Below are 14146 nucleotides of genomic sequence, written 5' to 3'. Positions count from 1 at the left end.
GGTGGCTCACACCTGTAACCCGAGCACTTTGGGAGGCTGAATTGCATGAATCCAGGAGTTGTAGACCAGTGTGGGCAACATGGCGAAACCCCATCTCTACAAAAAATTAGCTGGGCGTGGTGGCACATGCCTGTAGTCCCAACTACTCAGGAGCCTGAGGCAGGAGGATTGCTTGAGCCTGGGGCATCAAGGCTGCAATGAGCCAAGATCGCTCCATTGCATCTCCAGCCTGGGCAACAGAGTGAGACTCTGTCTCAAAAAAAAAAAAGAAAAGGAAAGGAAAGAAAATTTACATTTTTTCCAGTCTTTCAATTTTAATTTTATGTTGTTTGATTTATGCACGTTTTTTTATTCAGGCAGATCTACCAATCTTTTGTGATTTATTCTGACTCTCATTTTTAGGCTTTCCCCAGTTCTATGATCAGATATTTTCCTTCTAATTTTATAGTATCTTTTTTTTTTCTTTTAGCTCCATTGTTTAGAAATTTTTTGGCAAGAGGGATGGTATAAAGCTAACCCTTTCTTTCCCCCAAATACCATTTATTGAAAATTTTCTTCTCCATGTAATTTCAAATTTTAAGTGTGAGTTGAGCAAATTTCCCACAGGTTTGATAGTAACAGTCATCAAGAAGCGGATATTATTTAAATTGTACACACTTCTGTTTTAATTTGTTGATGTTTATCTACCACTGAGTAAGAAAGTTTTTTTTTCCTTTTATGAGCATATAAGCACGAGCCTTGCTTTACCAGGAATATTTTTAAACAGCTTTATTGAGTTGTAATTCATGTATTATACAAGTCATTGCCTGGGTGCAGTGGATCACACCTATAATCCCAGCACTTCGGGAGGCCAAGGCAGGCAGATCACTTGAGGTCAGGAGTTTGAGACCAGCCTGGCCAACATGGTGAAACCCCGTCTCCACTAAAAATACAAAAATTAGCCAGGCGTAGAGGTGCACACCTGTAATCCCAGCTACTTGGGAGACTGAGGCAGGAGAATCACTTGAATCCGGGAGGTGGAGGTTGCAGTGAGCCGAGATTGCGCCATTGCACGCCAGCCTGGGTGACAAGAGCGAAACTCAGTCTCAAAAAAAAAAAAAAAAAGTGTATAATTCATTGATTTTTAGTATATGCACAGAGTTGTACAACCATCATGTTAAGAATTTTGAATATTACAGATATGAACAGACACTTCTCAAAAGAAGACATTTATGTGGCCAACAAGCATATTAAAAAAAGCTCATCATCCCTGGTCATTAGAGAAATGCAAATCAAAACCAGAGTGAGATACCATCTCACACCAATTAGAATGGCGATCATTAAAAAGTCAGGAAACAACAGGTGCTGGAGAGGATGTGGAGAAATAGAACCGCTTTTACACTGTTGGTGGGAGTGTTAATTAGTTCAACCATTGTGGAAGACAGTGTGGCGATTCCTCAAGGATCTAGAACCAGAAATACCGTTTGACCCAGCAATCCCATTACTGGGTATATACCCAAAGGAATATAAATCATTCTACTATAAAGACACTTGCATATGTATGTTTATTGCAGCACTATTCACAATAGCAAAGACTTGGAACCAACCCAAATGCCCATCAATGATAGACTGGATAAAGAAAATGTGGCACATGTACACCATGGAATACTATGCAGCCATAAAAAAGGCTGAGTTCATGTCCTTTGCAGGGACATGGATGAAGCTGGAAACCATCATTCTCAGCGAACTAACACAGGAATAGAAAAATCAAACACTGCATGTTCTCACTCATAAGTGGGAGTTGAACAATGAGAACACATGGACACAGGGAGGGGAACATCACATACTGAAGCCTGTCAGGAGCTGGGGGGCTAGGAGAGGGATAGCATTAGGAGAAATGCCTAATGTAAATGACAGGTTAATGGGTGCAGCAAACCACCACGGCATGTGTATACCTATGTAACAAACCTGCACGTTCTGCACATGTATCCTAGAACCTAAAGCATAATAAAAAAAAAAGTTAGTACAAAATTTAAATTCCGTATTAACACAGGAAGAGAGGAAATGCTCATCTGGAACTGTTCTAAGTGATCGTTTAGAAATTGTTGTACTTTTATATTTTACGTATGTTTTTTATTGTTTTGGGGTAAGTTTCATATGGTTTTGTTTTTATTCCCCAAATAACTGCTGAGTTTTCCTGATTATTTTCCCAACTTATAACTATTGTGACACAAAATATTATTGGTGAGAATGAATAGTCAAGCATATAGTCCTTAGAAAAATTACTATAAACAGAAGATTAAACATTCATAAAAATGTGTGTTTTATACTATTTAATTGAATATATTTACCATAGACCATTGTATTGGCATTGGTCATAAAGTTATATTAAAGTATGAGCCCTGTCTCAAGGCTTTAATAAGATCAGATGTAGATAAGATTGCTTATATTAAGATCTTAAACATACATGTCTAGATGATGCCATTAATTTGAAATAACACTTACTTGGTAAATTATACAAGTAAATACCATCATACAGAACTTGGGAGAAATTTAAATTTTGAGGCCAAATATTTTATGAACTGTTAAGGGTTTTTCAGATTCTTTTAAACTAGAACTCTGTTATAATAAATATGACTAAAAATAATTAGTAACCATTGAAAAGGAATGTTGCTTATTGAGAGTGATACAGTTGACTTTTTCTTTCAAAGATATAGTATAAGCATGGTTATCTTAAAAGAATGCATTTGCTACAGAAGGCATAACTAATGCCCTTTCAGCCATATTATCCTTTTTTCTTTCAGAATTACCGAGAATTACTTGAAGTTTTGTTTTTAGAACTGTTTTTTGTGTATTCATTAGAAGGGAGGATGATTTCTACAGTACCTAATAATGCCCTTTATACTCTCTAAATGTGTTGATCTCTTCATAATCAAGCATAATCAATATTAATATTTTTCATAACAAGTGCTTGTGATAAAAGAAACTTGAAAAATAAGTCCCTACTGAATTACCTTCAGTGGTAAACTTTGTTGTAATTATGTTTGCATTTATGAAATAGAAAGATTGGTAATATTTTTGTTATAGTAAAATTTTATAACAAAATTTGACTTGCACATTTTTAGTTAAAATAAAAGTAAGGAAATGCCTATATTGTGGGATAGCTTTAAATATAAGTGAAACAGTTTATTGCTTGACCCCATACCTATCCAGAAATATTAGGTTGGTGCAAAAGCAGTTGCGGTTTTTACCATTACTTTTAATTACTTCTGCACCAGCTTAACACAATTATTGGCTTACAGCTTAGTATTCTCTCCTTTCTGTAGCTCCTTGATTAATAGCATTACACTCCACTCAAGTATCTGCTCAAGCCAGAAACCTGAGTGTCATTCCCCAGTTGTTCTTTGTCATGACCCAGTGAGCTCACTAAATGCCCTTTATTTTCTCTGTAAATTTCTCTACCCTCCATGAATGTACACCTTTTATGGTCTCCCTTGTCCTTGACAAGAAGCCCAAACTATTTGGAATGCCCTGTAGGCCCTTTGCAAACAGGCCTTATTCATTCAACATTTCTTATTTGTACTGTACACTGCCAGACACTGAGCTATAAAGATGAATAAGGTCAACCCTTCTAGGAGCTCACAGTTTATTGGGGAAGAGAGAAAACCCTGGAGAATATGTATAGTGAAGGGAGGGGTCAATGAAAAACAAGGAGTATGGGGAAGGAGAAGAGGATTGTGTAGGTCGTGTCAGGAAAAAAAAAAAAATGAGGAAACAATGATTGAGTCAGATACCTTTAAAATGACCAAGAGAGCTGGGCACGCAGTGGCTCACACCTTAGGGAGTAATCCCAGCACTTAGGGAGGCAGAAGCAAGAGGATAGCTTGAGCCCAGCAGTTCAAGACCTGCCTGGGCAACATAGTGAGACCCTATTCTCCACAAAAAGGAAAAAAAGGCAAAATAAAATAACCAAGAGAATGACATGTCTGATGTTTTTGAATTAAATGTGTGGACCCTCTGTCTATTAATGCAGGCACTAGGGGGTTTAGTCAAACTACTTCTGCAGAAAGGCATTAGAAAGAGCAGCTGGGAAGAGTACAGGTGATTTGATTCTTTTCCTAATAATTTTCAAGTGCCCCTGGCATATTAATACAAGTTGATGGCATTGCCTTTGGGATTTGTTATAAATGTGTGTCCAAAAAATAATTTGTTCCTCCTTTGCCTTTGCCATCTTATTCACAGTCTAAAGCAATATTTTAGAGTAAATGTGGTGATCTGATGCTCAAGGATGTAATTTCAGTCTTAGCTTCTATAAATCTCTATTTAGTGTTCTTAAAAGATTTTCTTTGTTTTTTTCAGCATACTTCTTGATGAAGAAGGTCACATCAAGTTAACAGGTAAAAAAAAAATCCTCGTTTTATTAAAATATTTTCTCCTACAATGTATACTTTCCTTTAAGGTTGATTGTGGTACAAATATTGAGTAATACACTGTATTAAAATTAAAAACTTGTATTAGGGCCAGGCGTGGTGGCTCACCCCTGTAATCCCAGCATTCTGGGAGGCCGAGGCAGGTGGATCACTTGAGGTCGGGAATTCAAGACTAGCCTGGCCAACATGGTGAAACCCTGTTTCTACTAAAAATACAAAAAACTGAGCTGGGCATGGTGGTGCACGCCTGTAATCCCAGTTACTTGGGAGGCTGAGGCAGGAGAATCACTTGAACCCGGGAGGCAGAGGTTACAGTGAGCCAAGATGGCGTCACTGTACTCCAGCCTGGGAGACAGAGCGAGACTCCGTCTCAAAAAAAAAAAAAAAAAACTTGTATTAGAAATTTTAAATGATTAATGTCAGAACTCAAAGTTTAAAATTTACATGTGCAAATTTATGTAGGATATTTATGATATTTGTTTTGGCAGATTTCGGCCTAAGTAAAGAGTCTATTGACCATGAAAAGAAGGCATATTCTTTTTGTGGAACTGTGGAGTATATGGCTCCAGAAGTAGTTAATCGTCGAGGTCATACTCAGAGTGCTGACTGGTGGTCTTTTGGTGTGTTAATGGTAAGGTTTGAATTTGGGGTTTTTTTGGCGGGGAAGGAGGTTGTTAAGTGAGGATCAGCAGTGAATGTTAAAGAAACTGGTGTTTTTATTTTCTTTATGCCATATGTAATAAATAACCAAGAAACATTATTGCATGCAGTATAGAAGGACTATGAAATCTGTTAGCTGCGTCTATCTCATCCTAATGTGAAAAGGCAAAAAAAATATATTACCATAGATTTCCTGCTAATAGTAACAATCTAAAGCATTAATGGTGTTTAGTCTTTTGGAGAAACTGGTCCAGAAATCTGTTAGTAAGTGACCCTTAAAATAAGTTCATTTGGCCGAGGGCAGTGGCTCACACCTGTAATCGTAGCACTTTGGGAGACTGAGGCGGGTAGATCACCTGACGTCAGGAGTTCAAGACGAGCATGGCCAACATGGCAAAACCCCATCTCCACTAAAAATACAAAAATTAGCCGAGCAGGATGGCACACACCTCAGGAGGCTGAGGCTGGAGAATCGCTAGAACCTGGGAGGCAGAGGTTGCAGTGAGCCAAGATCACGCCACTGCACTCCAGCCTGGGCAACAGAGCGAGACTCTGTTTCAAAAAATATATAATAAGTTCTGCCGGGCACGGTGGCTCATGCCTGTAATCCCTGCACTTTGGGAGGCCGAGGCAGGTGGATCTCTTAAAGTCAGGAGTTCGAAACCAGCCTGGCCAACATGGTGAAACCCCGTTTCTACTAAAAATACAAAAATTAGGCTGGGCGTGGTGGCTTATGCCTGTAAGACCAGCCTGGACAACATGGTGAAACCCTGTCTCTACTACAACTACAAAAAATTAGCCAGGCATGGTGGCACACACCTGTAATCCCAGCTACTTGGGAGGCTAAGGCAGGAGAACCACTTGAACCCAGGAGATGGAGATTGCAGTGAGCGAAGATCGTGCCAACTGCACTCCAGCCTGGGTGACAGAGTAAGACTCCGTCTCAAAAAAAAATAAATAAAATAAGTTCATATGAAATTGGCATATCTATCAAATTGTTCACATATCTACACTTTAAAATTGCCATTTGAAATGTGATTGATGAAGCTGAGCATGGTGGCCCATGCCTCTAATCCCAGCACTTTGAGAGGCTGAGGTGGGAGAATCCCTTGAGTCAGGAGTTCAAGACCAACCTGGGCAATGTACTGAGACCTCGTTTCTACAAAAAAAAAATATGGACATAATTAGCCAGTCGTGGTGGCACAGGCCTGTAGTCCCAGCTACTTGGGAAGCTGAGGTGGGAGAATTGCTTGAGCCCAGGAGATGGAAGCTTCAGTGAGCCGAGATTGTGCCACTGCGCTCCAGCCTGGGCAACAGAGCCAGGCCCTGTCTCAAAAAAAAAAAAAAAATGTGATTGATTTCTACAAAAAAAAAAAACTGTATAGCTCAGTCGTTTTAGGAATTATCAAGAACTTCAGTAACAAATATGGTAGAAATAGAAAACACTTGTTATGTAGCAATTTTAGAATATTTGGTTATAATTAAAATGATGCTTTTTTTTTTTTACCTTCTGGCCTTGAGATTTTATATTTATTGACTAATACTTCTGATTATTTTGCCTTTCTGTAGTTTGAAATGCTTACTGGTACACTACCTTTCCAAGGAAAAGATCGAAAAGAAACAATGACTATGATTCTTAAGTAAGTACTCCCTTAATATAGATGTTTTGATGAGATTTTAAAATAAGTGCTTCAGGCTGGGCGCTGTGGCTCATGCCTGTAATCCCAGCACTTTGGAAGGGCGAGGCAGATGGATCACTTAAGATCAGGAGTTCGAGACCAGCCTGGCCAACATGGTGAAACCCCATCTCTACTAAAAATACAAAACTTAGCTGGGCATGGTGGTGCACACCTGTAGTCTCAGCTACTCAGGAGGCTGAGGCAGGAGAATCCCTTGAACCCGGGAGGTGGAGGTTGCAGTGAGCTGATATCACACCACTGTACTCCATCCTGGGCAACAGAGCGAGACTCTATCTCAAAAAAGTAAAATAAAATCAATGTTTCACACTAAAAAATGAGATTTTAGAGTGTTGGCTGTAGTATAAGAAATAACTAAAAATTCATCAATATTACGTGGTTTGAATATGAACAGACTGCATAGATTTAGAGTACTCATATTATCTTCATGTTAATAGTGAAATACTGAAAGCTTTACTTTTGGGATTTGTAATATGGCAGGGAAGCCCATTATTTCACTTCTGTCTACATTGTCCTGGAAGTCCTAGCCAATATGGTAAGTCAGGCAAAAAAGTAAAGTATAAGGTTTAAAAAGAAGAAATAAAATTATCATTATTGAGATAACATGACTGTATCCGTAGACGATCCAGTCATCAGCCTGCACAACATAGCAAAATCCCATCTCCACAAAAAAATGCAAAAATTAGCCAGGCATGGTGGTAAGCACCTGTAGTGCTACTTTGCGGGGTGGCGGATGGGGGCTAAGACAGGAGAATCATTTGAGCCCAGGAGCTTGAGGCTACAGTGAGCTGAGATGGTTCTACTGCACCCCAGCCTGGGTAACAGAGCAAAACTCTGTCTCAGAAAAGAAAAGAAAATACAGTGATCATATAAATTCTTGGAATTAATAAGTTTAGCAAAGTTACTGGATACAAGGTCAATAAACAAAAATCTATTCTACGTCTCTGTACTAGCAATAGAAAATGGAATTTTTATCCGGGCACAGTGGCTCACGCCTGTAATCCCAGCACTTTGGCAGGCCGAGGCAGGCAGATCACCTGAGGTCTGGAGTTCGAGACCAGCCTGGCCAACATGGCGAAACCCTGTCTCTACTAAAAACAGAAAAAATCAGCCGGGCATGGTGGCAGGTGCCTGTAATCCCAACTACTCTGGAGGCTGAGGCAGGAGAATCACTTGAACCCGGGAAGCAGAGGTTGCAGTGAGCCAAGATCATGCCACTGCACTCCAGCCTGGGCAATAAGAGTGAAATTCCATCTCAAGAAAAAAATGGAATTTTCAAAGAGAATAGTGTTTACAACAATGTAAAAATTCTCAGATACCTAATGATAAATCTAGCAGAAGTTGTGTAAGACCTCTGTGCAAAAAAACCAGAAAATTTTATTTAAAGAAATTTTAAAAGACCAAAATAACTTGAAAGGCTATACCATGTTCATGTTATGACAGACCTAGTGTTGTAAAGATAACAGTTCTATAGATCAGTGTTATCCACTAGAAATACAATGTGAACCAGCCAGGCATGGTGGCTCATGCCTATAATCCCAGCACTTTGGGAGGCCGAGGTGGGCAGATTGCTTGAGCCAAGGAGTTTGAGACCAGCTTGGGCAACATGGCAAAACCCCATCTCTACAAAAATAAAAAATAACAAAATTAGCCAGATGTGGTGGCACGTGACAGTAGTCCCAGCCACTTGGGAGGCTGAGGTGAAAGGATCACTTGAGCCTGGGAGGTCAAGACTACAGTGAGCCCTGATCACACCACCACACTCCAACCTGAGCAACAGAGTAAAGAGTGAGACCCTGTCTCAAAAAAAAAAAAAAAAAGAAAAAAAGAAGAGAAATATAATGCGAACCACATACGTAATTTTAAGTTTTCTAGTACCTACATTTTAAAAAGTAAAAAGAGGCAGGGCGTGGTGGCTCACGCCTTTTATCCCAGCACTTTGGGAGGCCATGGCGGGTGGATCACCTGAGGTCAGGAGTTCGAGACCAGCCTGGCCAACATGACAAAACCCTGTCTCTACTAAACATACAAAAATTAGCTGGGCGTGGTGGCACACACCTGTAATCCCAGCTACTTCGGAGGCTGAGGCAGAAGAATCACTTGAACCCGGGAGGCGGAGTTTGCAGTGAGCTAAGATCATGCCACTGCACTGCAGCCTGGGTGATGAATGAAACTCATCTCAAAAAATAAAAAAAGTTAAAAAGTAAAAGGAAAGTTAATTGTAATATTTTATTTAACCCAGTGTACCCAAGATGTTATTTCAGCATGTAGCCAATGTTAAAAAATGATTGAGGTATTTGTTGTAAACTAATTTTTTTCATTCTCATTTGAAATTCAGTGTGTATTTTACACTTACAATGTGGATTGGCACATTTCAGGTGCTCAGTAGCCGTATGTGGCTAGTGGCTACTATAATGGATGACAAAACTATAGTTTCAATGCAAATAAAATTAAAATCCTAACAACTTTTTAATGTGAATCTTGATAAACTGATTCTAATATGTTAATACAAAGGACCAAGAATAGCTGAAATACTCTTGAAGACCAAAATAGGAAGACTTGCTTTACCAGGTATTAAGTCTTATTATAACAGTAACTAAGATAATACGGCATTGAAACAAGTGTGGAAAGTAGATCTATGCAATAGAATAAAGAGCCCAGAAACAGATCTATATATGTGGACACTTAATTTGCGACCATTGGGAATTTCAGAGCAGTAGGGAAAGAATAGCCTTTTCTTAATAAATCATGCTGGAAAAGTTAAATATTCATATAAAAAATAGGCAGGGAGTGGTGGCTAACACCTGTAATCCAAACACTTTGGGAGGCTGAGGTGGGAGGATCACTTGAGGCCATGAGTTCAAGAATATAAAAATTATCCAGGTGTGGTAGTGCACACCTGTAGTCCTAGCTACTTGGGAGGCTGAGGTGGGAGAATCGCTTGAGCCCAGAGGTCAAGGATGCAGTGAGCCATGATCATGCCACTGCACTCCAGCCTGGGTAATAGAGCAAGAGCATGTCTCAAAAAAAATTTGCTTTAAAAGAATTAAAAATTTTTTTTTAAATTCCTACCTTCCACCATACATAAAAATCATTACCAATCTATCTAGAACCCCAATCAATAAGAAAAAGCCAACCCAATAAAAACATGGGCAAGAGGCTTAGGGATCTGACAGAAGAGGATATTCAATGGCCAAAAAACTTATGAAAAGATACTCAACCTCGTTAATCAGAAAATGCAAATTAAAATCACAAGGAAATATCACTGCATACTCACCAGAATGGCTAAAATTTAAAAGATTGACAGGAGCATTCTGAACCATTTTTGGCCTAGACTGCTGCCCTATACAAAAATTTTAAAAAATAAAAATAAATAAAAAGAAAAAGACTGACAGTACAAAATGGTGGGATGTGAAGCAGTGGCAACTTTTATACATAGCTGGAAGGAATATCAATACTCATATAACCACTTTGGAAAGCAGTTTTTGTCCTTGTCTTCTAAAGACAAATATATGTATACCCTCATCCAGTAATCCCCACTCCTAGACATGCACCCATGTTAAAAGAATCTAGTTACTCACACATCAAAAAACAAGTACAAAGCCGTTTATAGCAACATTATTTGTAGTAGCCAAAAAGTGGAAACCTGATTATTAACAGAAGATCAATTAATAAATGATGGTATATTCGTACAGTCGAATACAATAGAAGTTGTTGTATTTACTATATGTATTTTAGGCTCTGTGGGCCACACACAGTCTCTGTCACATATTCTTTGTATTTTTTTTCCAACCCTGTAAAAATATAAAACAATTCTTGAGAGCCATTCAAAAACAGGCTGAAGCTTTCGCCCATGGGTGTAGTATGCCATACAACAAAGAAAATGAACAAACCACAGTTACATGCAACAACTTAGATAAATCTCACAAGAATGTGGAGCTAAGGAAGTTCAGACACAGAAGAAAAAGTACTATATGATTCTATTTGTAAAGTTTACAAAGCAGGCAAAACTAAAGCATAGTTTTTGGGGTTCATATTTAGATGGTTAAAAGCCTGAGGCAAAATAAGGGAAGTGGTTACACTGGATGAGGGGTTCTAGCAATGTTATGTGTCTTGGCCAGATGACTATTCAGTTTGTGGTAAATAATTGAGCTGTGTACTTTGGGTGTTTTTGTTCGGGATTTTTTGGGGCATTTTATATTATTCTACACAATATAAAAGGTCTAAAAAGATATGCTACATAAATGAATGTTCACTGAACTTTCATCACTGAACCTTTATCACTTCATCTACTTTGATCCCTCCCTTTCAGCGAACAAACACTCTCGTGTTGAAGAAACTAAATCCTTCTTTGACTTGGCCTTCCTTTCAAGTTACTGTACCATCTTCCTGCATCCTTTCAACACAAAGCCTCTTTAAGAAGTCGTCTATGCTTTCTGTTACTACTTTTTTGGCTTCTTTTATTCCACAGCCTATTTGTCATTCATCCCCACCACTCTACTGAAATTGCCCTCACTGTGGCTATCAGTGGTCTTCTGGTTGCTAAAACCAGTGGCAGGTTGTCAAAAGGATGACTCTGTACCATTCATTCACACAATTCATTTAACAGATGTTTCAGTTCTTGCTACTCATACTTGAGATGTAGTATTAACAAGACTGAAAAGGTCTTTGGTGGTCTTCAGAACTTGTATTTTAGTGGGAGAGACAAGGAATTAATATCTAAACAATTTCAGATAGTAATAGGAGATATAAGGATAATAAATCAGAATTCTGTACTCATAGTAGTGACTCCTTACTGTGTGAGGGAAGGAGCAGAAAGCAGGAGCCATATTAGATGGGACACTCAAGAAAGGCATCTCTGAGTGTTTGACACTGATGGCCACTCCCTCCCTCCATAGTTTTTCCTACTTTGATCTGCTTCTCCCACCTCTCTAACCATTTCCCTTTTGGTCTCTCTTACATGATTTCTTTTCTTCCTGTTTTTCCTTTTTTTAAAAATTTTCAAATATGAATTATCAAAAATAGAATAATTCAGTGAACACATATACCTGTTACCCAGATTCGACATTTATCAAGATTTGGCCGTTTTGCTTTATCTATTCTTTTTTTCTTTTCTTTACTGAAGTATTATAAGCATTCCAGACATATCTACTTAATTCACTTTGCCTTGCTAAAAATATGGATGTTTGCTTACACATCCACATAAAACTAGCAATAATGCTTAGGTATCATCAGTCCTTAACTAAGTTTTTCAGATTTTCTTCAAAACTGTGTCTTTACAGTTGGATCCAAATCAAGTCTGCACATTCCATTTGGTTGTACTTCTTAAACTTCTGTTACTCTATCCCTGTTTTTCCCTTGCTGTTTATTCATAGAAACCTAGTCAGTTGTTTTATAGAACCCTGCTTTCTGGATTTATCTTGTCAAAGAATGAGACCCCTTCTCAATATCTGAAACAAAAAGCATAAAGCTTATTTTATTCTTTGCTATGGTAAGGCTAGACTCTCCCCAAACATAGTAGACCACTAATCTTATATAGGGTTTTGAGGAAGGGTGGAGCTCAAGAACTGGCAGATTTTCATGTCTATAAGTGACATTATCTGTAAGAATGTGATTATTTGAGTGGGACTGTTGTTGACCAGTGGGCACTCAGGCGTGTTTATTGGAGTGAGTCCATTCCTGTTTGGCTAGTTTTCAGAGACAAAGAGCAGTTACTCATCTTTGCAGGTGTTCACCAGGCAAGTTGTCATTGATCAATTCAATGGATTTTAAACCAACTGAAAGGATTTAAAACCAGTTCTGGTGGTTCTCTTGTTACCATGGTTATATAACAATTAGTCTTTTCCTAGGAGTATGGAAATTTTTTTTATTCCCTCAGTGTTATTAACTTGATCCTCTATCCTGTTTTTGGTTAAACTGTTTTAGCAAGATTATTTCACAGCTAACCCTGTGTGGTCCCTATTACATCAGGAGGCTTACAATACCTGGTTGCCCCCACTTTAAGTGATGGGCTCCAGTGGTTGCAGCTGATTCCTCCGTTGTAAAGTTCCCTGTCATGCTTTTAACTAATGGTTCTATCCATTAATAATCATTGAAACAGTTATAATAATTACTTGAAACAGTTATTATATAAGGAATTCAAAAGTGATGAATTGCTTTTTTTTTTTTTTTTAAAAAAAAAAAAAGGTTTTTTAGAGATGAGGTGTTGCTCTGTTGTCCAAACTTGAATGCAGTGGCATGATCACAGCTCACTGCAACATCAAACTCCTGGGCTCAAATGATCCTCCTGCCTCAGACTCTCGAGTAACTAGGACTACAGGTGCACCACCATGCCCAGCCAAGTTCTTTAATCTTTTGTACAGATGGTATCTTGCCATGTTGCCAGGCTGGTCTCAAACTCCTGGGCTCAAGTGATCCTCCCACCTCCGCCTCCCAAAGTGTTGGGATTACAGGCATGAGCCACTATGCACCAGCCATGATTTTCTATTATTATTATTCCTTCCTCATTTATTAGCTGGTATTTTCTCAACAAACTTTCCCTCATCAACTATGATGATTTAATTACTTGAAATATGGCTCATCCAAGAAAAAGAGAATGAATACTTAATTCTTTTCTTAATTGTTTCTAATGTCAGAGCACTTCCTAGTAGGGGTAGTATCCAGTGAGTTGAGTTTTTGTGTTTTGACTCAGCTTTTTCTTATTTTACTATAATAAACTCATGGGACTTAATAATCAATGTGATTCAGCCAATTGCATTCATTATTTTTAATGCCCAAATTGTTCTTTTTCTGACTACCTTTTAAATGGTCTTATCCCCCAGGATCCATCTATGATATGCTTTTCTTCCCCCTCTGCACTCTTTCCTGACTGACTTCAGTCTTTCCTATAACTACCCTCCACATTTTAATTACCCTCAAATCACTCTTTCTTACATGAATTTACCAGGCATTAGACCTGTGTTTCTATTTACTCACCTGCCTGGCCCTCCCAAAACATATTACATGCATGACTTCACATCTTTGAACTAAATGTATCTTTATTTGTTGTTGTTTTCTTATACTCCCAGTTATCAGCATTTTCATGCACCCTCTTTTCCAAGCCAGAAACCTGGAAATCATTTTTTATTCCTTCTCTCTTTTGCATAATTAGGTATTCTCCAAATTCGATCTCAGAATTATTTCACTGTTCAAGCCTTTCCTCTGAATTAAACTGCTTATTCAGAAAACAGTGACCTCTTACCCACACTATCTGACCACATTCCTAAGTTGATTGCCTACCACTTATGACCTCTTCCCACTCCAAATTGTTCTCTACTACCCTTGGAGTTACCTTCTTGAAAATAAGTCTAGTCATGTTAGTCCAGTTTCAGGACCTCTGCT

The 14146-nt window shown here is 38.4% G+C and overlaps 1 protein-coding gene across 11 annotated transcripts in view; it reads left to right on the top strand.

The window, feature by feature from the left end:
- The window catches only part of RPS6KA3 (ribosomal protein S6 kinase A3), a 113641-nt gene that overhangs the window by 75206 nt on the left and 24289 nt on the right, over positions 1-14146 (top strand). For all 11 annotated transcript variants that reach the window (XM_055266987.2, XM_063634979.1, XM_063634978.1 and 8 more), the window contains 3 exons: positions 4339-4376; positions 4898-5040; positions 6639-6709. In XM_055266987.2, coding sequence (XP_055122962.2) covers positions 4339-4376; positions 4898-5040; positions 6639-6709 — 252 coding nt within the window. The remainder of the gene's footprint in view (positions 1-4338; positions 4377-4897; positions 5041-6638; positions 6710-14146) is intronic.

This window comes from Symphalangus syndactylus, chromosome X, assembly GCF_028878055.3.
Source record: "Symphalangus syndactylus isolate Jambi chromosome X, NHGRI_mSymSyn1-v2.1_pri, whole genome shotgun sequence".
Taxonomy (NCBI): domain Eukaryota; kingdom Metazoa; phylum Chordata; class Mammalia; order Primates; family Hylobatidae; genus Symphalangus; species Symphalangus syndactylus.
This window is presented reverse-complemented; position numbering and strand designations above follow the sequence as displayed.